The sequence below is a fragment of the Peromyscus leucopus genome, chromosome 8b, assembly GCF_004664715.2.
Source record: "Peromyscus leucopus breed LL Stock chromosome 8b, UCI_PerLeu_2.1, whole genome shotgun sequence".
Lineage (NCBI taxonomy): Eukaryota > Metazoa > Chordata > Mammalia > Rodentia > Cricetidae > Peromyscus > Peromyscus leucopus.
In genome coordinates this window covers 84,534,511-84,561,745 of record NC_051086.1, presented here as the reverse complement: position 1 = coordinate 84,561,745, position 27,235 = coordinate 84,534,511, and the positions used below count along the sequence as shown (strand labels likewise).

The following is a 27,235-nucleotide window of genomic DNA, read 5'->3' as shown; positions in this document are numbered from 1 at the left end:
ATGGGCCCTGCAAGTCCCCTAGTCATTACTACCCCAAAGTCTCAGGGACATGGAAGTTGAACTAGGTGTTTGTCCGTGGAACTGGCCACAGGAGGACTCAGCCAGATGCAGGCACACTGTCTAAGAGTTGGTGTGCACCTGCAGCTCTAGTCCTCAGACGCTCCCCCTCCAGAGCTGTTCTATAACAACCCAACACTGGAAACTCTCTGGCAGCTGTCAGTGAAGCCTCGTTTTATTTATTTGTTTGTTTGTTTATTATTTTATGTGCATTGGTGCATGTATGTCTATGTGAGGGCATCAGAACCCCTGGAACTGGAGCCACAGACAGCTGTGAATTGGCATGTGGGTGCTGAGACTTGAACCCTGGTCCTCTGGAAGAGCAGCCAGTGCTCTTAACCACTGAGCCATCTCTCTAGTCCCCTCAGTGAACACTTTTTTTAATTTAAGAAATATTTTTATTCATTTTACACACCAACCACAGATCTCCCTCTCATCCCTCTTCCCATCCCCTCCAGCCACCCCCCCATCTCCTCCTTTAAAATAAGGCCTCCCATGGGGAGTCAGCAAAGCCTGGTACATTAAGTTGAGGCAGGACCAAACCCCCCCACCCTACCCCCACCACACACATCAAGGCTGAACAAAGTGTCCCACTATAGGTAATGAGCTCCAAAAAGGCAGCTCATGCAGGAGGGATGGATCCTGATCCTACTGCCAGGGGCCCCTCAGACAGACCAAGCCACACAACTGTTGCTCATATGCAGAAGGCCTAGTCTGGTCCCATTCAGTGAACACTCTTGAGGGTTCAAATGCAGTCTTTTAAAAAATGATTTGGTTCATTATTTTAACTATGTGTAGATGTTTGTGTCTGTGTGTGGGTATGTGCACATGAGTGTAGGAGTTTGCAGAAGCCAGGGGCATCTATCCAATCTCCTGGCGCTGGAATTACAGGTTGTGAACCACCTTATGTGGATGCTGGGAACTGAACTCAGGTCCTCAACACAACAGTACATGCTCTTAACCATTGTGCCATCCTTCCAGACCCTCAGATGAAGTGTTTAAACTGGGTACTTTACAGCATTTTCTTGTTTAAAATCTAAGTCATTCTCTCAAAGGAAGATCCTGGTGGCAACCTCTTCCTTGGATGGTGGGGATGGGGGGCTGTGAGCTGCTCTCGGCTGCTGCCCCAGGGGGAAGGCAGGAGGACCTGAGGTCTTATTGGGATCTTTCCTGGCCCTTGGCCACATCACTGAAGCTGCTAGATGTGGGCAGAGGAGGAAGACACCGCTGTGCAGTGTCCCCATGTGTCACGCTGGGCTTGTTCATTTCTAACATTCTGTTCCTAAAATCCAGGGACAAAGACTTCAAGGAGGCTCTCCATCCTTCACCCATGATGGACCATTTTCCCATGTCCTTCCTCAACTCCCAATTTCTATTTTGGAAATGTGTGGCTCAACGATGATGCAGAAATCCTAATGTGGTAGGAAAAAGGGACTTGAAGAATTAAAAAAAAAAGTGTGTGTGTGTGTGTGTGTGTGTGTGTGTGTGTGTGTGTGTGTGTGTGTGTGTTTTGTATTTTTCAAGACTCTAGAGATTCTCTGACAGTTCTGGCTGTTCTGGAACTTGCTTTGTAGACCAGGCTGGCCTCAAACTCAGAGAGATCTACCTGTTTCTGTCTCTGGAGTGCTGGAATTAAAGGCGTGCACCACCACTGCCCAGCTAAAGAATTTTTTTTTAAAGGATGATTCTTTTTTTTTTTTTTTTTTTTTTTTTTTAAATTTGTTATGTGCAGTGTTCCGTCTGCATGTACATCTGCAGACCAGAAGAGGGCACCAGATCTCATTACAGATGGTTGTGAGCCACCATGTGGTTGCTGGGAATTGAACTCAGGACCTCTGGAAGAACAAGCAGTGCTCTTAACCACTGAGCCATCTCCAGCCCAAATTAACTGGTAGCGTTTCCTGGGTCAGCCTGGTCAGCCTCTGTGGGGAATACTTCAGGAACAACCATCTTTTTTTTTTTTTTTTTTTTTGGTTTTTCAAGACAGGGTTTCTCTGTGTAGCTTTGCACCTTTCCTGGAACTCACTTGATAGCCCAGGCTGGCCTTGAACTCACAGAGATCCGCCTGGCTCTGCCTCCCGAGTGCTGGGGTTAAAGGCGTGCGCCACCACCGCCGGGTAAGAATGTTTTATGTTCATGGTCTAGACTAGACACAAGTACCCCAAAGCTGCTGTGTCGTCTTGCGTGAGTGATCACCCCTTTCTGTGCCTTCGATTTCTGCCCTGAAGTTGGGCTTGCATGGGGCTCTTGGTCTTGGGTTTCCTGATGTTTGAAACAGACCATTCTGAGGGCTGAGAGGCTATTCTGGGCACTGTACAAGATTTAGAAGCATCCCTGGTCACTCCCAGAAGACCCAAACACATCCGCTTCAAGCAGAAATGTCTCCAGACATTGGCAAGTGTCCCATGCAGTACAGAATCTCTTCTCCCATTGGGCAGGTGATGTATCTCCCTTTTAATAGTTACAAAATTTAAAAGAATGCCTTCCTTTTATTTCTTCCACATTCTCTCTCTCTCTCTCTCTCTCTCTCTCTCTCTCTCTCTCTCTCTCTCTCCCTCTCTCCATCTTTGAACTTGACTCTTCTATGATGAGCAGGTGGGATGAGGTGAGGCCAGGCCTTCTGGTCATGTATGTGTGGTGTGCTCTTGTGTGATAAAGGCCTGAGCTCAAACCTATTTCTCACTTGGGAAGAGGGTGATACAGGCTCATTTTATACAAAGGACATCTGGAGCTGAAATGAGGCCAGATACTATGTAGGATCCCAAGAAGGGGCTTGGGACACATAGAGGTTGGTACTGTCACAAAAATTTTACTTCTAAGTGAGCATGCCTCAAAGTTTGGGAGTAGGAAGGCAGACCAGGGGCAGAGATTGGTCAGCTGTTCCCCAAACTCTTTTCTCCTCCTATAGATTACATTCCTACTGTGGTAGTTGAAATGAAAATGCCCCCCCCCCAGGCTCATAGGGAGCGGCATTATTGAAGGTGTGGCCTTGTTGGAGTGGGTGTGGACCTGTTGGAGGAGCATGTCACAGGGGATGGGCTTTGAGGTTTCAGAAGCTCAAGCCAAGCCCAGTGCCACTCTCTCTTCCTGCTGCCTACCAATCCAGATGTGGAACTCTCAGCTACCTCTCCAGCACGTCTGTCTGCATGCTGCTGTGCTTCCCACTATGACAATGGACTAGACCTCTGAAACTGTAAGCAAGCCCCAGCTAAATGTTTTCCTTTATAAGAGTGCTGGTGGTGGTGGTACATGCCTTTAATCGCAGCACTCAGGGGGCAGAGGCAGGTAGATCTCTGAGTTCAAGGCCAGATTCCAGGACAGCCAGGACCACACAGAGAAACCCTGTCTCCAAAACCCAAAAAAACAAAAGTCCCCCCCCAAAAAAAAAGAAAAAAGAAAAAGAAAAAAGAAAAAAAAAAGAGTTGCTGTGGTCATGGCATCTATTCACAGCAGTAACCCTAAGACAACTGCTTTCTCTTGGATGTACTGATGATGTTATTGAGTTCTGGATGACGGAGTGTAGACAGCAGGTGACAACTTCCTGGTCCAATAAGACTCAAATCATCTACTCTGACCTTCCACGTGCCACAGGGGAACCTCCACAGCCTGGGCCTCTGAGTGTCTACACTGACCGCGTAGACCAGGGTCTGCTCCGCACTCCACTGGGTGCACTTAGTATGAGAAATGACGTTCTTTCATCTTCAGCATTTACACTCGGGGCTGTTGAGTGTGTGGTCGGCCTACTCTTAAGTAACAGCAAAGGCTAAAATGGTGGCTACTGGGGTGGCCAACGGCTAGGCTATGAGTGTTTACTCTTCCTTCTTTTATAAATAAATGTCTGTGTGTGGGAGTGGGGGTTTACATGTGTGAGCGTATGCATGGAGACCATCTGTGGGAACCCTGTCCTCCTCCTCTGAGACATGGTCATTGACCTTGGAGGTCACCTGATCAGCCAGACAGAACACCAGAGATCTTCCTGTCTCTGCCTTCCCAATACTGAGATTGTCAGTGCCCCCCACCTTAGACTTGGGGTTTTTAAGTGGGTGCTGAGGATCAAACTCAGGTCCTCACACTTGCAAAGCATGCGCTTTACTGACTGAGTCATCCCCCTACCCGCAGCCCTGGAGCTTATTTTCATTAAGGACCTACAACATTGACTTCTGTGTTGGTTCTAACAGACCTAGCTCTGCAAGTTATCGGAGGCAGCGATTTTAGCTGAACTAAACACGTGACCACGTGACTGTGGGAGGTGGTGGCAGGTCCCTAAATGCAGCCTGGCACGAGAGTCGGCCCAGGAGGGCTGGACAGCTTCTGCTGAGCCAGGGTTTCCTCCAGGCTAAGAATAAACCGTAGACACGGGCCTTTTGGCACAAGGTGCCAGCTCCAGGCAGAACTGGCTCCAGGCTGGCAGCACAGCTGTTCTTCAGCCTGGTCACTGGTGGCAGCCAGCAAAAGCCCGAGCTCCCCAGGCTGTGGGTCCTGGTGGCTCAGCAGACCTGGGGACATGCTTTTGAAAGAGGACTAAGAAACCAGAACACAGTGCTGCCCCACACCTCTGTCCCAGCTTGTCTAAACTCACTGCCCTGGTTTCTTAGCTCTCTTTCTTCTGCCTTAGAAGGGTGCCTGGGAAAACATGTGTCTCTGGGTTTGCTGAGTTCCCACGGCTCAGGGAGTTCAGGCTTTTGCCAAGTCCCACCAGCGTCTTGCTCAGCTGCTCCGAGCTTACCCATGGAAAAGCATCTTAGCAGTACGTTCGCCAGAGGTCAAAGCCCAACCTGGTCGTCAGAGTCAAGCCAGAGTCTTGTCCACACGGTGTCCACCCTTACCCTGTCACCCTCCTTCTCTTGGAGGCCCCACACAATTCCTACACCTGGGATACCAGACCTCCCCCCCCCCCCGTAAGGACCCCAGGGAAGCACTCCCCCGCCTACCATATCAAAAAGAGAACATTTTAAAAATGTTTTTATTTAATTAAAAAAAAAGAGAGAGAGACAGAACTAAGAACCCCAAACCACTGGTGGGTACAGGATCACAGGGGCTTAACTGGTGAAAGACACAGGGGAGGAGACGGGACAGAGGAGGGGTGGGAAGATGGGCTCAGGCCTCATGTCCCTTCAGAGAAGGAGCTGGACCCGAGCCTGTCAGCGGTACGGTCCAGCTCTGCTCCCTTCCCCACAGGAAGGGCAAGCCAGTGACCAGGGTCCCCGGAGTGAGGCCAACAGTCAGCAGGAGAAAGGCTGTGGGGGCCGGGCAGCTGAGGCTTTTCTCCGCGTTCTACCCTGCCTCTTCTTCCTTTTCCTTCTGGCTCTCTCTTGTCCCCGGAGTGGGCCTGTGTACTCTGCCTAGGACTGGACAAGAGGTAGGATTCATCGGAACACAGCTTTCTCATGTGGAACCGTGGAAACTTCTGGAACTACAGTTGGGAAGGTGGCTTGTGTGGAAGTTTACCATAGGCTGCTTTATTTCCAGAAGAGACATGGGTCTTGGTCTCCCTGGGGGTCGGGGCTTCCTTCAGCCTCCAAAGATGTTAATGGTGGTAGAGGCGAGGTGGGGGAGGTGGGCAGGGTGAGGGCCTGCTGCAGGGACAGACCACACATCTCGACACTGGCGCTCACTCACTGCTGTGCATGCTTTGACACACGCCGAGGAGCCCGCCTGGCCAGGAGGGGATGGTTCTGAGCAAGAACGAAGGAGCCCCGACATGTTCACATTTCAGCTCACCAGCTCATGGGCAGTTGGCTTTAGCTATGACATAGGATGTCTTTCTTTAGAGAGAGAGAGGGAGAGAGAGAGAGAGAGAGAGAGAGAGAGAGAGAGAGAGAGAGAGAGAGTGTGGTGGGGGGATGAAGGGCAGGCAGGGAAGGACAAATGGACCTGCGTCTGAACTCCGAGTCAGCCTAGGGGCTCCATGAGCAGGCGGCTGAGGTAAGAACTGGCTTGTCACTTCTAGGGGAGACAGTTACTGGGGTCACAGAAGACTGTTAAAGATTGGATTAAGAAGTCTCAAAAAGTAAGAAACAATTGATCCTTAGAAAGCACGCGTGTTATAGAAAAGGGGGTAAGTTCCACTTTCTGGAGAGTTCTTTCTAATCTGGACACACTCACACGGTGTTTGCTCACCTCGAGAGGGAAAGGGGGATGGCTGGACAAACTGTAAAACACAGACCTCATCCTCAGATTCAGGCAAAGTGAGAAAGCCCAGGACGGCCCCTTGAGTCAAATGTCCACAGAGTCCTTTGGGTGTCGGCAGAATAAATTAGGACAGGAGTCGGGAGAGACGCCATTGCTGCTTTTTAGGATGAGGAGTTGAATGTGGCTTGTTCTGCTGCTGTTGGTTCTCAGTACGCCACCATTCAGAACCACTTGGAAACGGATGCTCTTTCTTTGTTCTTTGTCGTCTCCGCTCACCCTCAGGTTCCCCTTTCTCATACTGAAGTTGTACACCAGTTTGGAAGTGGGAGTATGGCTCCGCCCCTAGCCGGGTCCCCTGTGGCTCAGGGGACAGTGTGGTTCCTCAGGCAAGTGGGGAAGAACACAGTAAGTTCCCACCTTTCCTCAGACCCATGGAATCCTCCAGATCTCCAAGTTTAGTGAGTACGTCCTGTCCATTCCGAGCTCAGCAGAAACTTCCGGAAGCAGGTAGGAAAGCCTGCAGACTCTGCCTTTGCCCTGGATTCCTGGTCTCCTGAGGTGGAGAGACGCCGGCCACAGGACAGCTCAAGGCCGAAGCACCAGTTAGCCATAGAGCTTTCTCTTTAGGACGGATGATGTTTACAACCACAGGCTCCACCAGGCTGCCAGACAGAGGCTGAGAGAGGGAGGCAGAGGGGAGTGGAGTGAGATCCGGCTCATTCTGGGCTCCAGGACACAGGAACTTCTGGGTGGGAAACAGCTGATGGGAGCCCAGAGGTCCCAGTTCTGGAAGAAGCCTTCCTGTGGCCCTGTGCCCAGGGAAGGGGAAAAAGTTTGACATCTTCTGGCATGACTGGTTTCCTGGTTTCCAAGAGGCAGGCTGATGCAGCTTCTAGAAAATTCTTGGGCCTCCTGGGAAATTTCAGGAGGACAGCAATACACCCTGTCTTGGGAGAAAGTTAGCCTTCAGTTTCTACCCTAGCCCTGATTCCAGTCTCCAGGCTTCCTCCACTCTTAGCCAGCCCATGGCATCTTTTGGAGGCCAGGGAGGGTTGCCCTTGGCTCTCCAGTTCACTGTCTATTATCTTAAGGGTCACCCTGTTGTGTGTCACACAAACAGCCACTCTGGGGGAGGCCGGTGCCGAGACGGGTGGGCAGGTCACACGGGAGTCGTCCGCCGGTTCAGCATGCTGACGTGGAAACCCTCCTTTAGGTCCTGTTGGAAGAAGTCGTGCATCTGCAGGAAGCCAGCATCCTGGTCCGGGCTGTAGCTGGCAGCCGTGGTTACCTTCAGGGGTTCCCTGGACAGCGTGTACATGGACAGCTCACCCATAGGAATGGCCCCGGTGATCTTCAGGCCCACGGGAGACGCATCCCTGGAGGGCGAGGCCTCGGTGGACCTTGAACTGGACCTGGACCGCCGTCGCCGGTACCTGTAGCTCGGCATCCTGGCGTAAGGAGAGGAGGAAGAAGGCTTAAGGAATTCCCGCTTGGTCTTAAACCTCAACTCTTTATTTTTCTCAATGTAAATGTTTACGGCCAGGACGCCCACGGTCTCGGCCACAATGAACGACAGGGCTCCAAAGTAAAAGGACCAGCCGTAGTTGTAATGGTTCTTTTTGTCTTCGTCACGCTTGTCACTGGGGTCGCCTGTGTTGCTGGAGATGTAGACGATGATGCCGATGATGTTACTGAGGCCTGAAAGGGAGGTGGGGCGGGGAGAGACTAAAGGTCAGACTCACAGCATGAATGACGGGACAGAGAACAGGCTGCTGAATGCGAGATGGTGGCCGGTCTTCTCCCTGATATCTATTAATTATGGTAACTTACTTTTATTTTTCGAGAAAAAGTCTAATGCAGCCTAAGCTTGTTCCGAACTGAGGTAACTGAGGATGACCTTGAACTTCCGATTCTCCACCTCCCAAGGGCTGGGATGACAGGCATGCACTACCACCCCTGGCTTGGTAACTAATTTTCCTTCTTTCTACCCTCCTTTCATCCCTCCTTCCCTCCCTCCTTTTTCCCTTCCTCTTTCCTTTTGATTGGGTCTCATATAACCCAGGCTAGCTCAGACCTCCCTAAGTAGCTGAGGCTGGCTTTGAATTCCTGATCCTCATTAAAAAAAATTATTTTGTGTATATGTGTATCGGTGTCTTGCATGCATATCTGTCTGTGCACCCGTGTGTCTGCCTGTAAAGGCCAGAAGAGGGCTTCAGATCCTCTGGAAGAGGAGTTACAGATGGTTGTGAGCCACCATGTGTGTGCTGGGCATCAAAGACCAGTCCTCTGCAACAGCAGCCAGTACGCCTAACCATGGCGCCATCTGTCCCAGTCCGGAACTCCTGATTCTTTTGCCTCCACCTCCCAGCTGGGATTGAGCTGTGCACCACCACGGCCAGCTTGGTGGCTACTTTTCCCTCAAGTCCTGTCCCGTTCTCCCCCATGTTTGTGAGAGATAAGTTCTACATTTCCCAGCAGAACCAGAAATCAGTGATGACCACGTCTCTTAGAACATTGCAGCATTTACCTATATCCCACCCAACCCCCAATATACTTCAGTTCATCTCTAGCTAGCTTGTAACAGCCAACACAATCCTACGCTAAGTAAATGGATGTTATTCTGTCTTTCTACTCCAGCCCCTCACCCCGTCTTTACATGGCAAACTTCCTTGGGATGTGGCATCCCGGGAATCTCCAGGTTCTTTCCTGACATCCACCAACTCAGCCAGCTCCCGACCCTGTCACAGGTTTGGAAAGCACCGGAACCTAGTGCTTTGGTTGTACTTCACATACCCGACTGTCTGAGATGAGGTGAAATTCGCACACTATCAAATTAGCCTTTCCGAAGGACACAATCCAGTGGCATTTAGTGCACTTGCAATGTGTGCAACCCTTCACACTGTGTGAAATCCCCTTTGTCACACTGTCATCTCCTCCAAAGGAAACCCCATTAAGCAGTCACTCCCCACCCCCCGCCTCAGTCTTACACGTCTGTCCTCTTAATGGTAACCATGCACTGGTTCCGGACTGCCCTCCCACCAGGGTGCACACTCCTGGCAGTGTGCACACATGCTCAGGTGTGCCACTGTCGCCTCCGCTCCTGTCCCCGAGGGGTAGCCCCCACTTACCTGCGGCCACAAAGAGGATGCCTGCACTGAGGACAATGTTGTTCTTGCGGCTGTAGATCCTCCCAGCGCCGATGCAGAGCCCTCCAAGCAGGAGCAGAATGGTGCTGAGGATGGGGAAGACACTGGAGGCTCGCACAATGCCTAGGCCAGGGTAGGAATGAAGCAGAGAGGGCAGTGAGTCCAGCCACCCTCCCTGCCATGGCCATGGGGGTCTCTCCCAGGAGTCCTGCTGCCCGCCCTGGGTGCATGATGGGTCTAGGCTGGCTATTTACTCTTTCAGAAGAAGCCAAATGAACTATGGTCACACCTGCCTGCAGGTCACTGGGCCTCCTTCTAGGTGTAGGTAACACTTCTTTCAGGTGAGCGGGATTGGAGTCCCTCAGTGTCACTGGAGAGGCCACACTAACAGTCACTAATGTTCTGGATGGCGTGACATTCATGTAACAGCTCACAGCCCACCAAGTTCGCTCCTGAATGGTCCCATAGGTTCACCAGAAGGCTGGGAGTGGTGTGCCCAAGAGCCAGCTTGGATCAAGGGTCGGAGGAACAGGCTTTAGCACACTAAATGGGACTGGGTGTCATCCTGCTCTGTGGCATGCTGTGTGTTCTTAGACAACTTGCTTCACTCTTCAAAAACTCACTTTCCCCACTTGTAACACATGGTTTAATAACTCAGCATCTCCTCATCTGTGAGGAGGTACATTCTAAGTACCCATAAGGACCCTGTGTTTTCCTATACATATACACCCATGATAAAATTAACATTTAAAATTTTCATTTATGTGCCAGGCGGTGGTGGCACACGCCTTTAATCCCAGCACTCGGGAGGCAGAGGCAGGCAGATCTTTGTGAGTTCGAGGCCAGCCTGGGCTACCAAGTGAGTTCCAGGAAAGGCGCAAAGCTACACAGAGAAACCCTGTCTTGAAAAACCAAAAAAAAAAAAAAAAAAAAAAAAAAAAAAAAAAAAAAAATTTATTTATTACTATTGTCACGAGGGTGCATGTGCCACAGCCCCATGTGTGGAGGTCAGAGAACAATTCTGTGAACTCAGTTCTCTCCTGTCTTTATATGGGTTCCACAATAGAAGTCAGGTCACCAGGCTTGCACACATAGCAAGAACCTTCATCGGGAGCCTTCTTGACAGTCCGCCGTGATAAAATTTAATTGACAAATCAAATATATAGAAAGCTACTGATAGTGGCTAATAATAAAATAGAACCACTGGAACACACTATACTGTAGTAAAAGTTACTTTTAAAGCCTATGGCTCCTTTATTTCTGGCACTTTCCATTTCATGAGTTTGAACTGTTGTTGACTGAAATCCCACAAAGTAAAGCCATGAATAAGGACTAAAACCTCACAAATTAAGACCATGGGTTAGTGGGGCCCACTGTGCTGTGGTTGGTTTTTGTCTCTGTGAAGTAATAAGCACAAGGCCAGCTGCACCACGCACTTTCTAAGTGACTAGTTATGTCCAGCAAATCACCACTGTGCCTACAGATGAAGACATCCAGGCTCTCAACACGTGCAAGCCACAGAAGGGGCAGCAGGGCACTGTGAGACACTGTCTACCATGCTGGCCAGCAGAACCTTGTCTGAATCCTTGTCCTACCCACAACCAGCAGTGGGGGCAGGGCCAGGGAACCTCAACGACCACCCGAGTTCACTTTTTCATAACTTGGCCACCGTAGTGATACCACGCTGGAGGGCTTGGTTGTGTCCTCTCCCTGTGGATGTGGCCTTCTCTGGAAAAAGGTATTGCATATGTGTTTAGGGACCTTAGGGGCCTCAAGATGAGACCATCCTGAATGGACCAAGAGGTCCCCGAGTCCAGGGATAAGCATCTTAGACGACGGATAAGGTTATGAGGATGGAGTCAGAGGGCAGAGACATGGTCAGGAAATTCTGGTGCTCCCTAACTGCAGTAGCGTCAGGGAAAGAGTCTCACTCCCTGAGCATGCGGAGGGGCAGAGTCCTGCCAAACGCGTCCCCTTTCTGACTTCCAGCTGCCACCCAGGAGTCAATTTCTGTTGCTTTCAGTCGCATGGTTCATGACGGTTTGCATAGCCCCTTAGGAAGTGAACGCCCACCAGAGCACACGGCAGGCTTCCGGTCTCCACCCTGAGCATCTGGGTAGATGGCAAGGGGGTCAGAGGAAGAGAACAAAGACATGGGAGACGATGCTCAGAGCTTGGCCTTCTCCGTGTCCTCACAGCTCTAGAGAAATCCAGTTACGTGGGCCTTGGTGGCGCCGGCAGAGGACTGTGAGTCAGGAAGTGCGGGTAGGTGCCCCTCCTGAGCCAGCTGACTGGCTTGGGGCCTTAAAGCCTCTGAAGGCCGTGTTTGTCTCCTTTCTGTGCCCCCACAGTGTGAGCCCTTGCTCCACAGAGAAGGGATTGTGTGGGGGCATTAAATGAGACGCCTTTCCCCAGCACTTCCTCCCGACTCCTCTTGGCTTTCTTGTAGCAGCCAGGCTCTGGGAGGAGGCTTCCTGTGTGCTTCTGAAACAGGCCTCTGAGCCAAGATGGCCAGACTCAGGTCAAGACCCTGTCCTGCCTTCTGAAGACCAGTCAGGTGGTCCAGAGAGAAGGGCGCTCCAGTTCCTTCAAAGACAATGGGGGCCTGTGGCTCAGAGCCCTCCATCCAGGTGAGTCCTCCAAGTACCTGGCCCTTGAGTGCCTTGCTGAACACATGTCTGAGGGATGAGAGGCTAGAGTCAGTCATACCATATGACCACATCAAGCCACAGGGATGATATGTATCTGTCTGGAGGATGGGCCCTATCTTTTAACGTACTCCAGGCTTCACTGTGAACTCACAGACACCAGCACTGTGGCTTGGCACAGGCACCCTCCATCTAACTGGAAATCCTGAACCTAGGAGGGAGGTGCCAGGCCTGGGGTGATGGAGATAAGACACTAGATAAGACTCTGTGGAGGGTGTGAAGTGGTGACTCCCTCAAACCCCCACGCTGTGAATGTGCAATGCTGGGGGGGGGGCAGGAATCCAGTGACAATAATGTGACTCAAAATGCAAATCCAGCTTCTCTGGGAGGCTTAGGAACTTGAGGGTCAGGGGTGACTTGTTTCTTGAAGTTTCTAAAATAGGGTGAGAGGTGCCTAACCTCGGCCCTGCTGGGCTGCTGTCTCTGGAGGCCTTCCCTTGCCATAGAACCTTCTGTGATCTCCAAACTCTCATGTTCTGCCACCAGATCAGCACCTGGAGGGCAGAGCAGTCTCCATGCCACGGTACCCCACGTGCTCAGGATGGTGTCAGGCACAAGATACAGCCACAAGTTTCCATTAAATGAATGAAGACATACATGAGATCATCATATGGGCCCCTAGAGACCACTCTCCTGGGCTTCTCTACAGTTTGGAAATAACAGTCTGGGCAGAGACCAGAGGCTGAATACTGAGAATCAGGGAGACACAGGCCCCGTGGCTACAGGGACTATGACCTACACAGGTCTCAGAGTTGCGTATACAGCTGGCTTCAGGTTGCTCTATGTTCTGGGGAAATCAGTTTTCAGGGCCAAGTGCCCCTATCTCCACAGCCACTGAATGGACACACACTAGCTTATTAAGAAGTCACCTCTGCCTCCTACCTGCAAACTCACCATTAGCCAAAGCCTGCAGACCTGGGGGTCACCTGTCACTCTTTCCTTGGGCACCTCTGGGCTTGTTATGAACCAGCAGGTCACCCTGGGGATCTGGTACATTTGAGAACATGTCCTTTGTGAGAGAGGCAACTGTCACACTGATACTATCACTCTAAGGCACTCCCAGTCCCCTGGGTACCAGGGGACACTGCTGGAGGGAGACCTGTAGCATCAGGGCCGGAGCTTCTGGTCACATGCTTTGTGTGACTCTATTCCATCCTGGACCCCAGGAGGCTGACTGTGTGGACCAGACCACCAAGGCTCCCAACTCTGGCTTTCGGGAGACAGTGCCACTGATGGAGTTCTTCCCAAGGCTTCTCTCTGCCAAGCTGCCAAGTGAAGCTGCTACATTCTGTCCTAAGGGTCACAGCTCTTGCCACTCAGCTCTGTCCTCCCAGCTCCCTGTCACGTGCTCTGCCTTGCGGAACCAGAAGGATGTCACTCACACCGTAATTTATGCAAGCAGCAATCCTTGAGTGGTACACTGGGCAACCTCCATGGTGATCCACGGCCACTCTAAGGGGATCTCATTTACCTGGGAGAGTGTGGCCCCTAATATGTAGAATCAGGACAGGAAGACGAAAGAGGAGAAGATAAGGGAGGAGGATTGGAGGCAGGGCTCTGGCCATATTATTTCAGGTTCTGGGCCTGGCTGGAGCAGCCTGACATGGCCTCGGCTCCATGGGAACCGCACACTGTTCTATTTCATCAGATGACTCATAATCCAAATCCTTTCTTGTAGGGAAAAAAAAAAAGAGCCATAATCAGGTGCACAGTGAATTGTGCTCTCTCTAAGGACACACTGGTATCGATTCTCCATGTGTGAGGCTGAGCCTGAGCGCCAGGGGTGCTGCGAGAGGCAGCTCTTTGTGTCTTTTCGCTGATGGGGAAGGAGGAACGGCAGGCATTCTAGCATCCGTTTCTAGCCCCTCTCTGGCTGAGGCTTCCTGCGTTCTGGAGAAGAGGTGTTCAGAGGCGCAGAGGGGAACTCTGCATAGACTTCAGGAGCAGGGAAGTTCATCCTTTGCGGTTCAGCGTGTACTGTGGGTACCAACTGGGAGGCATCACTCAGTCACAGGATCAGCTGGGAGCAAGGGCTTAAGAGCAGAGCATAGGCAGAGGTAGTGGCCGCATTTGTCAGGGCTGAAGGGACTCAGGGCCACCTGTCAGGGCATACCCTGCCACCTCCATCACCATCTCTGGGATTTCTAGCCCCTCAGGAAGCTGTCTTGGCTGGTGAGTTAATCCCTGCATCGTGTGCTTCGGATGCTCGTCAGGCCTGGGCAGAGCTTTTTTTTAGCTTTTTCAAGACTGGGCCTCATAGAACGCAGGCTGGCCTCAGATCCATTCCACAGCAGAGGAGGACCTTGGCCTCCTGATCCTCCTGCCTCTGCCTCCTGAGTGCTGTGATTATTGGTGTGAACAATCATACTGGACTCAGAGAGCTCATATCTTTTCTTTCTTTCTTCCTTTTTTAAAAAATTTAACTTTATTTTATGTCCATTGGTGTGAGGGTGTCAGATCCCCTGGAACTGGAGTTACAGACAGTTGTGAGCTGCCACGTGGGTGCTGAGAAGCTGGGAATTGAACCCAGGTCCTCTGGAAGAGCAGCCAGTGCTCTTAGCTGCTGAGCCATCTCTCCAGCCCCATCTTTTCTTTTCTTTTTAAAAACTGGAGACAGGGGCTCATGTAACCCAGCCTGGCCTCAAACTTACTATATAGCAGAGGGATGACCTCACATTCCTGACCCTCCCCACCTCCCGAGTACTGAGATTACGGCATGTGCCACCAAGCTGGGTTTTACCGGTGCTGGGGATAGAACCCAGAGCTCTGCACATGCTAGGCAACCAGTCTGTCAGCTGAGCTCCATCCCCAGGGAAGTCCCCATCTGTAACTTCCCTTGCCCCACCAGAGGTTCCTTGAGGCTGCACCCCACTGCTCGGGCCTCATGGTTTGTGGACCTGCGGCCTTGGCCATCCATCTATCCTGTGTACCCATCCACACACAGGGCATCCACATGCCAGGGCACTGTTGGGCTAGACGCCCCCTTCTGAGCTCAGGACTTCTGAATAAAAATGTTCACAGTCTCCAGGGCAAAGAGCTGGGGCCAAGTCCCCGGGGCTCACCTCTCTAGCCCCTCCCTTTCTTTCCCCTCCTCATACAAAGAGCTGGGGTACTTGTCACTCACGGAGGAGGTACTCTGAGCTGTCATGGTCGTAATCATTGTCCTCTGGAAAGTGGTTGATCCTGAAACAGTGTCCTTTATAGATGCCTGGAAGAGACAAGGGAAAACAGGCTGTGAGTGTCCTGTGGGTTCACAGACATGGTTCACTCCAGACATGGAAACCTTGGGCAGGTCACAGGGGCAGAGGGAAGAGAGGATACCCACACGGAGAACAGATGCACCTCAATCACAACCAGATCATTTCTGGTTGAGCCTTGACCCCCTCAAGAATGAAACAACACACCATTCGTCACTGTCGGACAGGAAGGCTCCGAACAGCAGGTGAGATCCCCAGACTCAAGGGGATTCTAGAGTTGCAGCTTGAAACACGACCAGGAATTTGTTCCTGACGAATGGGCAGAGGGCCTTCCAGGCAGAACAAGACTCATAAAGGCAAAAGTGGTACATATACAGTAGGGTGCGGATCCCTCACGCCGAATGCTGGGATGGACTCAAGACTCCACCCCCAACCCCTCCATCTGGTTGATGGTAGAGAGCTGAGAAACTTCCAGAAGGGCTAAAGGGGTGGAAGAGCGGGATTCCCGGTTTGTTCAGTAACTAACTACAGAGGACAGGGCAGTTCTCCCTTCTAGAATCTTCCATCCATTTTCTCCTAATCCTCTGCTGCCCTGTAGCCTGGGAATGCCCATCACTGAACACCCCAGCAGAGAGGGAGTCACATGAGGGAGGGAGGAGTCATGTCCCTTCGTGCCTGTGCCTGCCAACTCCTCATGCCTAGTCAGCCGCCTGACTCCTTCCGTCCGAGCTCTTCCTCCCCCACCCCATAACTGGTCAGAGCTGCTGGTCTATTTCCAGCGGTAGCCAGTGCCTCATCGTCGTCATCGTTGTCATTTCTCGCAGCTGCTGCCAAGCATCCTGCTGGCCTCTAGCAGCCCAGCCTGACCTCACAGTGGGTGGGAGCAGAACTGGAGGCTGGGTGTGTGCCAGAGGCACATCTGTCTTCCCGGGTGTCCAACCAAGGGCTCCCTGCTGAGCCTTCCGGAAGCATGCCCCTTTCCTACCTGGCTACAAATGAGGTGCTGACCAACACCAAGCTCTCCCTCTGTCTCCCTTCAGCTGCTCCTCCAAAGACCTGTAATGCCCTGTAGCACCCCAGGTCAGAGGTGCAGACGACAGACTGAGGGTCTCAGAGGCGATACCTTGGGTGGGGTGTACTTTCACGGTATTTTCTGTGGGAACACAGTTAACCTGGAGTTTCCCCACCTACACAGAGCCAACAACCTCAGCTCTCGCCTTCTAGGTCCCTTAGAACATGAGATGGTAGCGGCAAGGCACTGAGGTGGTTCTCGGCCTGTGGCGATGACTCAGAGGTATGCTGCCGCTGGCCTCGGAGTCTCCTGTCTTCTACCTCGTGTGTCCCCGAGCGGTTGTCGTGAACAAATGCAGGGGCTGGTGAAGGGAGGGACAGACAGCTAGAATGGGTTGGTTCCGGGATGTCTGAGGGTTGGTAGCCTGGCAAAGATTCGAGTGGGCCAGCCACAGCCTTCACCTCATTCCCAGGACCTGCCACCTCAGACTAAAAAAATGTTCCCACAGGTCCAGAACCAGCCCTTTGGGCGGGGGGAATGAGTGGAGGGAGCAGCGTTCCCAAGGGCTGCCACTGCCCACCCCAACACGTCTCTGCTGCTTTTTTTTTTTTTTCTTGCCACTTCATGGGTCTGAAGAAATCACCAAGTCACACCTGCTTGTTGGAACAAGTCAAATAATAAGAGGTTGGAAAAGAAGAAAATAAGCTCTTGAGAGCGACAATCCTGCGGCTGACTTCTCAGGTTTGTGGTCTGTCTTCCCACATCCTCCTACGCCCGTGCATACAGGTAGGGTTCTCCTCCAGTTTTAAGGGCTGCTGGGAGTTGATCCCAAGTCTTGCTCAGACAAAGCACATATTCTACTCCTGGACCCCAGTCTCTATTAAAAAAAATCATACCTTATTTTGAATTACTGTAGATTCATATGCCCTTGTAAAACAAAAATATATATATAGAGAGGGACAGGGCGGGGCGGTGCAGGGGGATGGCTCAGTGGGTAAAGTACTTGCCACTCGGGTAGGAGACCTGACTTTGAGTCCCCATACCCATGTAGAAAGTCAGGTGTGGGGGTGCTCTGTAACCTCCAGGTGTGGGCTGGGAAGGTGGGCAGGGAGAGGAAGATCCCGAGCACACCAGCCAACCAGCAAAGTCTAGACACAACCAGCAAGCTCCAGGCTCAGTGAGTAACCCTGTGTCAAAAAATAAGGTGGAGAAGGCTGGAGCGATGACCCAGCATGCAAGTGTGAGGATCAGAGTTCAGATCCCCAGAAGGGATGGAAAAGTCGGATAGGTAAGGAGGCCGGCCTGGAATCCCAGGTGGGGTGTGCTTGGGAGGTGTGTGTGTGGGAGGGGTGGGGTGGGGTGGGAGTGGGGTGGGGTGGGGTGGGCAGATGCATGGGATTCAGAGCAGGTCAGTCAGACCAGTACACATGGTGAGATCTGGCTTCGGCTGGAGACGGCCTCAATACATTTGGTAAGAACATGAAGGGAGACCCAACAGTAACTCAGTGCACATATACACACATACATGTGCACTCACACACATGAACACACACACACACACACACACACACACACACACACACACACACACACGTAAGCATGAGAGTAACACAGTTGAGAGACATCTCAAAGTCAACTTCTGGCTTCCACACATGCCCATGCTGGTGAGCACTCACATGTACAACCACACCCCCCCACAGCCACACCCACACCCACATAAAGAGGAAGAAGTAATAAAAAGACATGGGGTGTCCTTTACTCAGTCTCCTGAACAAACTAGCATGATGTCACATCTAGGACGGTGACACGGACTTCATGTGATACAGAACCTCCTTCCATCAGAAGGATCTCTCCAGTCGCTCCCCAACCCCCCTTTTTCAGTCACACACATTCCTGTCTACCCCAGTCTGTCTGGACCCCACAGCAGCCTCCACGGGGGTCCCAATCGTGGCAGTTTTGCCCTTTAAAAACTGTTCTACGTAAGGGATCTAAGGCACGCTATGGGAGCCTTTGGAGAGTGGCTTTTTGCACGCAGCACAATTCTCCTGAGGTTTATCTCCAGCTTGTGTGTTGGTGGCTTGTGCCTTCCATGGCTGGGCAGTGCTCCATGGCGTGGAAATCCCATCCTCTGCTGAATCATGACCCACTGAAGGATGTCTGCTGCTTCTAGCTGTTCCCAACAGGGCTGCTGTGGGTGTTCATGTTCAGGTCTTGGGAGAAGATATGTCTATTTTCACTCTGGCACAAATGCCCAGGGGTGCAATTGTTGGGTCACGTGATAGCAACATGCTTAGTTTTAAGAGAGACTGTCAGACTGGGCTCCGGTATGGCTGTAGTGCCCTGTGTTTAATGGAATGTCAGAGACATAATCTACAACCTGCTATTGCTACTGACCCGCGATCACAAACATCTCTCCAATCAAGAATTTCAGTCTTGAGAAGACTTTAGTTTCTAATGAGAAAAATAGTAAGTCGCTATCCATCCAAACGGCGCAGGAAAAGTCCTAAGTGAAGACCCCAGGAATGAGAGGTGAAGGAGCCCCTCCCCTCAGCATCCAGGTCGCCAAAGGAAAAGACCTTCAGCCTACGCAAGGGTGTTGTGAATCTATGTTCAACCTGAAGACAAAGCTGGGCTTCCGGAACACTAGCTTGTACGCTCCCAGAAACATCTGCTCCAAGCATCCTTCGGATGTATTTCACTGTTCGCCACTCTACAGTTAGAGCATTATTTAACTAAATGAATGAGTTGATTTTTGTGGCACTGGAGACTGAGCCTACGGCCTTGAGCATGCTAAGCAAGTGCTCAGCCACTGAACTGTGTCCCAGGCCTTTTACTTACTTATTTGTTGGTTTGTTTATTTATTTTATTATATATATTATATATTTACTTACTTATTTATTGTTTTTCGAGACAGGGTTTCTCTGTGTAGCTTTGCATCTTTCCTGGATCTCGCTCTGTAGACCAGGCTGGCCTTGAACTCACAGAGATCCACCTGTCTCTGCCTCCCAAGTGCTGAGATTAAAGGTGTGCGCCACCACCGCCTGGCTGTTTATTTTTTATTTTATAAAACTGTAAACAAGATCGTGTAGTTCATTTATTAGCTTTCGTGGCTTTTGTTTTGAGACAGGGTCTCACTGTGTAGCCCTGGATGGCCTGAACTTGCTATGTAGACCAGGCTGGCCTTGAATGCATGAGATTCACCTGTCTCTGTTTCCTAAGTGCTGGGATTAATACCACCAGGCGTGGCCTGTGGCCTTGGTTTCAAAGTGTTGGGAATGGAACACAAAGTCTTATGAATTTTAGGCAAACACCCTGACACTAAGCAACATCCATAGCCTGTTAACTCATTCTCATTCTCATTCTCTCTCTCTCTCTCTCTCTCTCTCTCTCTCTCTCTCTCTCTCTCTCTCTCTCTCTCTCTCTCTGTGTGTGTGCATGGACACACATTGTGTAATGGGTACATGTGTACATGTGCGGAGGCCAGAAGTCAACTTTGGGTGTCTGTCCTCAAGGACGATTGACCTTGTTTTTTGAGACACACTCTCTCACTATGCTGGAACTTGCCAAACGGTCTAGGCTGGCATCCAGAGACCTCTGCTTCTCCAGGGTGGGGACTGCAGGCACATGTCAACACTCTTGGTTTCTGATGCAGGTGGTGGGGATCGAACTCAGGTCATTAGGCTTGCCTAGCATTTTACTGGCTGAACTATCTCCCCGGCCATCTCATTCTTTGGCATGTTATTTCCAGGGGCTGCATGAATGTCTACAGTTCCAGATACATGACTTCTGTTTCTTGGGGTCTCTGCGTACATGGTGGGTCCCACCCTTTGTGGGATAATGATCCAAGTGAGTCTGAATTCGTGTACTCTGCAAGAGCTTTTCTGGTCCTTCCTTCCCCTTTCCTCCTTCCTCCTCCCCCTCCCATCCCCCTGCTTTCTCACATACCTAGAGAAAAACTAGCCTAGACTGGAGATCAGCATCACTGTGGCTAAGCTTTGCTGCCCTCAGGCATCTTGCAGCCTAACCGGCAGAAGCTGTGAAGGTGCCTATGCCAGTCAGCTGTCCATCCCTGTGACACGGCACAGGAGACAAAGAATGGCGAGAGGAACGACTCATTCTGGCTCCCAGTTTCTGATGTTCCAGCCTGTGGGTCTCCGAGCCTGTGGTCCAGGGTCTAGTTGTACATTGTAATGAAAGTGTAAGGCTGAGAAGCCCATTCACTTCCTGGTGGCTGGGAGCAAAGGAAAAAAAAAGATGGAGCTAGGGTCCCGATCTCCTTCATGGGCACCCCCCAATAACCAAGCTTGCTCCAACCAGCCCCATCTCTTAAAGACTCCACTGCTGCCCAACAGAGCCAACAGATGGGGGCCAACCTTTAAACCTGGGCCTCTGAGAGACCTTCTGGATCCCCACCATAGCAGATCCTTATTTTGAAAAGAGGGTCTTGCAGATGAAATAAAGTTATGATGAGGTCATTCAGGGTTTTGGTGAGCCTCCCCTAATTCATATGTGGGGAGCTAGACCCACAGCAGTCAATTGTACCCCATCCTAAGAAGGTAGTGGATGATGGAGCAGGTGGTCACCCATTGTTTTTGCCCCCACTGACCAGACAAAAAAAGATTCTGTCATGTCCCTGAAGCTAAGAATTTGAGGTATTTCCCTTAAATGTCCTGCTTGGTCAGTCAGCTTCCATTTCCCGCCCCCTGGTGGCTCCAAGAGCCTTCGCCATTCCCATTCTCTCCTCAGGGACAGTGGGAAACTCTGTGCCTTGAACATAGCACCTTGTAGCGAACCCAACATTCGGGGTGCACTCCCCTCCTCTGCACCCCTTGCCTCTGGTAACGGGACCTAACATTCCTGTTGCCTCAGTTTCCTGGGAGTTTCTCCACAAGAGCTACCTCACCTCCCTCAACCTGTTTATGGGGAGCGCAACAGTTCCAGTCCTGAGGACTTCACATTCATCTCTGTCAAGTTTAATTTTGTTAGCATTGGCTTGAGGCATTTAACAGGGAGAAAATTAATGGCTGATGAGAGAAGGCGGGGAGAAAGCCATTTCCAACTCACTTGAGTTCTCTTTCAGCAAGACGGAACACTGTGGCTGTGTTACCTGCGAAGCGAGATTTAGGGTGGTTCATTTAGGGACCCTGGACTGACCCCACTACAAGAATATGGGGCAGGGTGGTTACTGGCGTGTGCTCACAGCAGCCTTCAGGAAGATCAGGAAGACAATCATGTGGTCCCCGATGAGAAGCCAGAGGGAGGGGCTGCCCCTGCTCGTGACCCCATGGTCTCCTGTGGAGCAGATGTGCAGATGTATCAGCCAGTCCATCCATTCATTCTACCACAGCCACTTTCCTCAAGAGTAGATCTACCGGCACAGGAAACATCTGGAAAGAAATTTCCCAGTGTATGTCCACTGTTTTATTTCTGGGTGATAGGATGATGAGTGAGCTAAGTGTGTGAATTTCTTTGTGTTTTCTGAATTTTCTGCCATGTCTTCAATTAAAAGAGGCTGGGTCCTTTAATTTTAAGAGAAAACACCGTGATGGAGGAGGCCTATTTGAAATGATTACAGATGCCTTCAGCTGTGGAAGCCAGGTAAGAACTGTGGTGGCGGAAGTGGTGTGTGTGTGTGTGTGTGTGTGTGTGTGTGTGTGTGTGTGTGTGTGGTAGCTTTCCCTTCCATGATCCTTTTGAAGGCTGTACTTCAGGGTTATGCCTCCAGAGAGCCTAAGTGACCAACCCCATGGACCCAAAGTATTCTGGCGAAAGGCTTTCAATACGAAAGCTGGGGTAGTCAGTCACTCTTTGAGTCATTTCAAGGATGCTGGCATCTGACAGCAGTCTTGGTAAGAGGCACCTTAGCAGCCCATTCTAATTAAGGGAATCCTAGGGAAAAGAATGCCAGCTGCTGACTTCATAATAACAATGATCCTTTATCTCCTACATAGCCTTCCCAGAGTATTACACCACTCGAGCCCCACAAGCATTAACAGCAGCTAGGATCCCCTACCAGAAGCATACAGACACCCCCCAACACACACACACACCTCACATCTGCAGCAGCAAACATCAGTCTTGTGCATATGTCCTCTGTCCATGCCTCAACTCAGCTGCACCAATTACTTCTTGCTTTTTGTTCACAGCAATGGGTAGGTTGCCTGGGGGAACAGTTCTGCAGGCATCCCTCCCTGGTCACCCACCCAGTAGACTTCCTGTAGGGGAGGATCGGATGGGAGCAGGTGGAGGAACATTTCCAGTCTCTGTCCCTTGGGCACACGTTCTGCGATCCACTCTAAATTACCTCTTTGAAGTTGGGGCCAGGGCTTCCTTCTTCTCCAGGTCTGGTTCCCTAGGATGGCCACCTTTAGCACAAGTACTATCTGTAGAGAAACTTGGGCCTGGGCTCAAGTCTGGTGTGCTTTGGGTACTCCATGCATCGACCTCCTGTTGCATCTCTAAAATGAGACTCCTTTGGAGATGGAGGGAGGAGCCTTGGAGAGGCCCAAAGACCCACTAACACAAGCCCGCCCACTACAGAGGGCCAAGGGCAGAGCACTAGGCATTTGCCCCATTCTGGAAAGTGAGGCCTGCTGTGTGCTTGGCCAAGCCGCTGCACGAGTCTATGTGCACCTCTTTGCTGACTGTTGGCTGCCTGATGACTGCCCTTCCCTAACCCTGCAGCTGCCTCCATCTACAGGGAGGGCGGACAGAGTGGGTACCAAGCTCGCTTAGGAGAGACGGCTTCCTGACTGTGAAGCTGGAGGTAATGGCAGTATCCAAGTCTTGAGATGACAGTTAGCTTCCTATCTGCCAGGGAGGGCGGGGCAGGGTCAAGAAGCACTTCAGGGCTCACTGTTAATGAGGAAGGGGCAAGGGGAGGAGGGTACTCTGTGGGACGTATCTGTTCATTCCCAAACCATTTGCTCATTCTCTCCTCAACATGAATTCATTCCTCCATTTCATTCATTCCTCAATGGTATTTTCATTGCTTGGTCATGACCCACTCATTCACTCCTCAGCTGGTGTGTGTGTGTGTGTGTGTGTGTGTGTGTGTGTGTGTGTGTGTGTGCATGTGCGGTGTATGTGTGGGTGTGCCTATCCTTATGCATGCATACATGCTAAAGGATGACATCTGGTGTCCTGCTCTAGCACCCTTGGCCTTGTTCCCTTGAGACAAGGTCTCTTATTAACCTGGAGCTAGGCTTGGAGCCAGCAAGTGCCCCAGACCCTCCTGTTTCTGTCCCCCAGTACCTCTGGGGTTATGGGTGTCCAGGCGGCCACCTCTGGGTTTTTACGAGGGTGCTGGTATCAAACTCAGGCCCTCATGCTTGTGTGGCAAGTGTTCTTACCCACTGAGCCACATTCCCAGCCTCCTCTGTTGTATTTCTGCTGAGTGTGTGAAGATTACCGAACATACTGAGAGGTGCTGGAGAGGAGGTGCCCTCACAGAACTCCTATTGTGAGAGTGAACTGAGACCCAAGAAGACAACGTGAACAGTTATCTGTATCATTTTCCATGTGATGTGAACAAAGGAGACTGGTAGGGAGAAGCAGACGCAGGAGGGGCTGAAGGTTTGAGCCGTGGGCCATTGTTTAGAAACTGAGGCTGACTTCAGGGCTGGGCGGTGGTGAAGGAACAGAGGCCAAATGCAGGGAAAGACCCCTTCAGAGGCTACTCACCTCCTGGGGTCAACTCAGGAATTGAGGAAAAGAGCCCCAGATGTTATCCCAAAGAAAGGGTAAGTGAGGTGAAAGATATTCTAATCATGCAAATGTAAGCATTGTGCGTAAGCATGGCAACGTCACACTGTGCCCCATAAATCGGTACAGATGCACCATTACATACAGGAGAACATTTAGCTAGGTGCAGGGGCATAGCCTGTAAGCCCAGCATTCTAGAAGCTGGGCCATGAGGGCTGTGAGTTTAAGGCCAGCCTGGGCTACACAGGGAGATACTGTCTCAAAATTCGCAATCATGGGGAAATGCTTTGCAGGCCAGAGGACCTGAGTTTGGTCTCCAGCGCCTACATAGAAAAGATGGGCATGGTGGCACACTTCTGTGACCCCAGCACTGGGAGGTGGAGTGAGATGCAGATCTCGGAAGCCTGCGGGGCAGCCACTCTACCTGAATCCCCGAGCCCTGTCTTGAAAAGGTGGATGCAGGCCAGGGAGAGGCCGAGCAGTTGAAGCGCTTTCTGTGGAAGCATGAGGACCCACCCGAGTTTGGACTCTCAGAACTCACACAGATGCTGGTGGGTCTGTAAGGCAGAGGCAGAGGATCTCAGAGTAAGCTGGCTATTGAGACCAACGCTATCTGCGAGCTCTGGGTCAGACTGAGAGCCCCTGCCTTAGCAAATAGGGTGGAGGAATGATCAAGGATGAGTCCCAACATCAGCCTTAGGCATCAACATGTATATACACCTTCATACGTATGCATTCATACATGTGCAAACACACCCCCACACCACACACAAGTATGTAAAAATGGGGAGAAGGAAGATGGATGGCCCCTAATGAATGACACAAGGTTATCCTGTTACACACACACACACACACACACACACACACACACACACACACACAGAGAGAGAGAGAGAGAGAGAGAGAGAGAGAGGAGAGAGGAGAGAGAGAGAGAGAGAGAGAGAGAGAGAGAGAGAGAGAGAGAGAAGAGACAGAAAGACACAGAGAGAATGAGAACAAAAAAGGATAATTGAAAAGAAAGAAAGAAAACAAGACCCAGGCCCAGCCCAGTGCTAAGAAAGGGTACAGGTAGAGAATGCCCAGACCAGCCAACGCAAGCGCAAAGACCACGCCCGGTTCAAGATTCTGCCACCTGTGTCTGAGTCATTTTACCAACCGCAAACTTTATATCTTATGAATATTGCAAATATGTCCTATTTAGGCAATCTCCAAATTAGTCCAAATTAGAGAGTTCACTGGTGGAGCACTGGGATGGGGTGACAATGTGTGGCTCACAGCTCTGGTACAGGGACCAAATGGCCCAAGTCTTTATCTCAGAGCAGTGCATTCTGGGTCTCTTGCTCCCATTGACCACCACAACTTTCTAGAGTTGTTCACCCATGGGCTAGCTTCCATCCTATTCCCAGGGGAAAGGGAAGAAACAGTGTGGCAACCTGGGCAGGTATTTCCATGTTTTAAATCACCTGGGCCAGGAGTAATCTGGGACTTTGTGGGCCGGGTAGAGATCTGAGAGGGTGGCCAGGCTTCAGCAGAGCTGAGGGCAGGAGGAGGTGGCAGGGTTTCCTCATGGCAGGGTTTCCCAGGAGTGAAACCCACAGCATCACTCAGCTTCTATCATATGCTGGGCACTGTTTGAAGCACCCATGCTTTATCAACACAGCCTTCATTCTAATCCCAGGGTACCCAGGGGATGACCACCATCCTTTGCTGCTAAGGACCTACCTGGGATTTGATCCCAGACCACTAGGCCTCAGAGACCAGGCTTTTATACCTCTGGTACAGAGGTAGCGCATGCTCAACACCGTGGCTTTATTCATCATGAGCACAAGCCACAGCAGGCTGGTAGAGTCAAAGCACAACTTTTGGGGGTCACTTCTCTCTTTCCACCATGCGTGTTTGGTCCTGGGGATCACTCTCGGGGCATCAGGGTTGGCAGCAAGCACCTTACCTGCTGAGCCATCTTGCCAGCCCCTCGGATCGCGGGTGACCTTTCTAAAGACCGTATCTCCAAACAAGGTCACATACTGAGGTACTGGAGTGATGACGTCAATGCAAGATTTGGGGGCAAGATTTTAAGTCGCTTAACCTGGAACAGAGCTGGGAGTGGGCGCACTGGCCAGGCATGCAGGCCAATAAACCAGAGTGACCGATCTCTCATTAGGCTCCGTCTCCTGTCTCGCTCCCCACCTAGAGGTCCTCTCTATAATCCACTTCCACGCCCATCTCCAAAGAAACTTCCTAATGACTGTGATTTCCCAATTGGCATGCTCTGGTCTCCTGCCGGCTGGCTGTTCTCCAGTGGCAGTGAGGCTGGCTGCTGGGAAACCTTTCCCTGGGTTCCTACAGAGAAATGCCAGGCTCTGAGAAGCAGGGTGGGCTGGGCTGCACTCCAAGCAAGCGCTAGATTCTTGGCCTTCAGTGACGCCTCAAGACCCTGTGAGATAATCACAGACTTCACTTTCTTTGTGCAATTTATACTTCTTGAGCACCTGCTATTTTCTAGGTGATAGCGTCTGGAGATGTAGCAGAATATTTTCTCATTATACCTGTTTCCCTTTCACTGGGCACGTGGCTAGTGCGGACTTCCCACTTTTCCCGTGGAAATGGCGATGGGGTAGGTGACCGTGTTGTACTCTGGACTGTGAGCAGAACTGATATATGCCATGCCTGAGGCAGGTTCTGGAGCAGGAAGTGTACCCATTTATCTCCATGCCCAAACAATGGAGGAGCGACAAGACGCCAGAGTCACACTATGGAGGATGGTTGTGGAGGATGGTCCTCGGCTAGGACCGGTCACTTCAGACTGCTAACTCCAGCAGGTGACCAGCTATTGTATTAGCTGCTCTCCACATCTCAGAGTATTTCTGCTGTGGCAAAAATCGATGATAAGAGAGATTATGACAGACATGGCCTCTGCCTTTCAGAGCTTTCTCTTGACAGTTCCTCAATGGTGAGGAAGGAAAGGCTCTACAGGAGAGTCCAGGGCCTCAGAGAATATATGGCTGAGGAGCCTGGCCAAGGCTGTGGTGCCAAGCTCAGAGAAGCTGTTTCTTATCTCAATGTCACGACGAGGAGGACAGTTTTCAACTCCCTACATCTCAGGGTTGTCTTCAGCCTGGACTGTTTTCTGACTGGAGTTTGGTGAAGAGCTGTCCATGTCCTCTCCATGGACAGCTATGAGGGGTTCTGTAGAATATTATTTTAAGATGTGTTACATTTGTTTATGTTCTGGAACATTTGTTTAATGATGCAAAGATGTGTTGCATTCTTTTATGTTGT

General features: G+C 51.1%; 1 protein-coding gene across 1 annotated transcript in view; it reads right to left on the bottom strand.

The window, feature by feature from the left end:
* Positions 1-5,002: 5,002 nt before the first annotated feature.
* Cacng4 (calcium voltage-gated channel auxiliary subunit gamma 4) overlaps positions 5,003-27,235 on the bottom strand; it is a 62,403-nt gene continuing 40,170 nt past the window's right edge. Inside the window, exons 2-4 of the mRNA XM_028865235.2 lie at positions 15,168-15,251; positions 9,318-9,458; positions 5,003-7,887 (exon numbers count right to left, since the gene is read on the bottom strand). Coding sequence (XP_028721068.1) covers positions 7,349-7,887; positions 9,318-9,458; positions 15,168-15,251 — 764 coding nt within the window. The 3' untranslated portion in view covers positions 5,003-7,348. The remainder of the gene's footprint in view (positions 7,888-9,317; positions 9,459-15,167; positions 15,252-27,235) is intronic.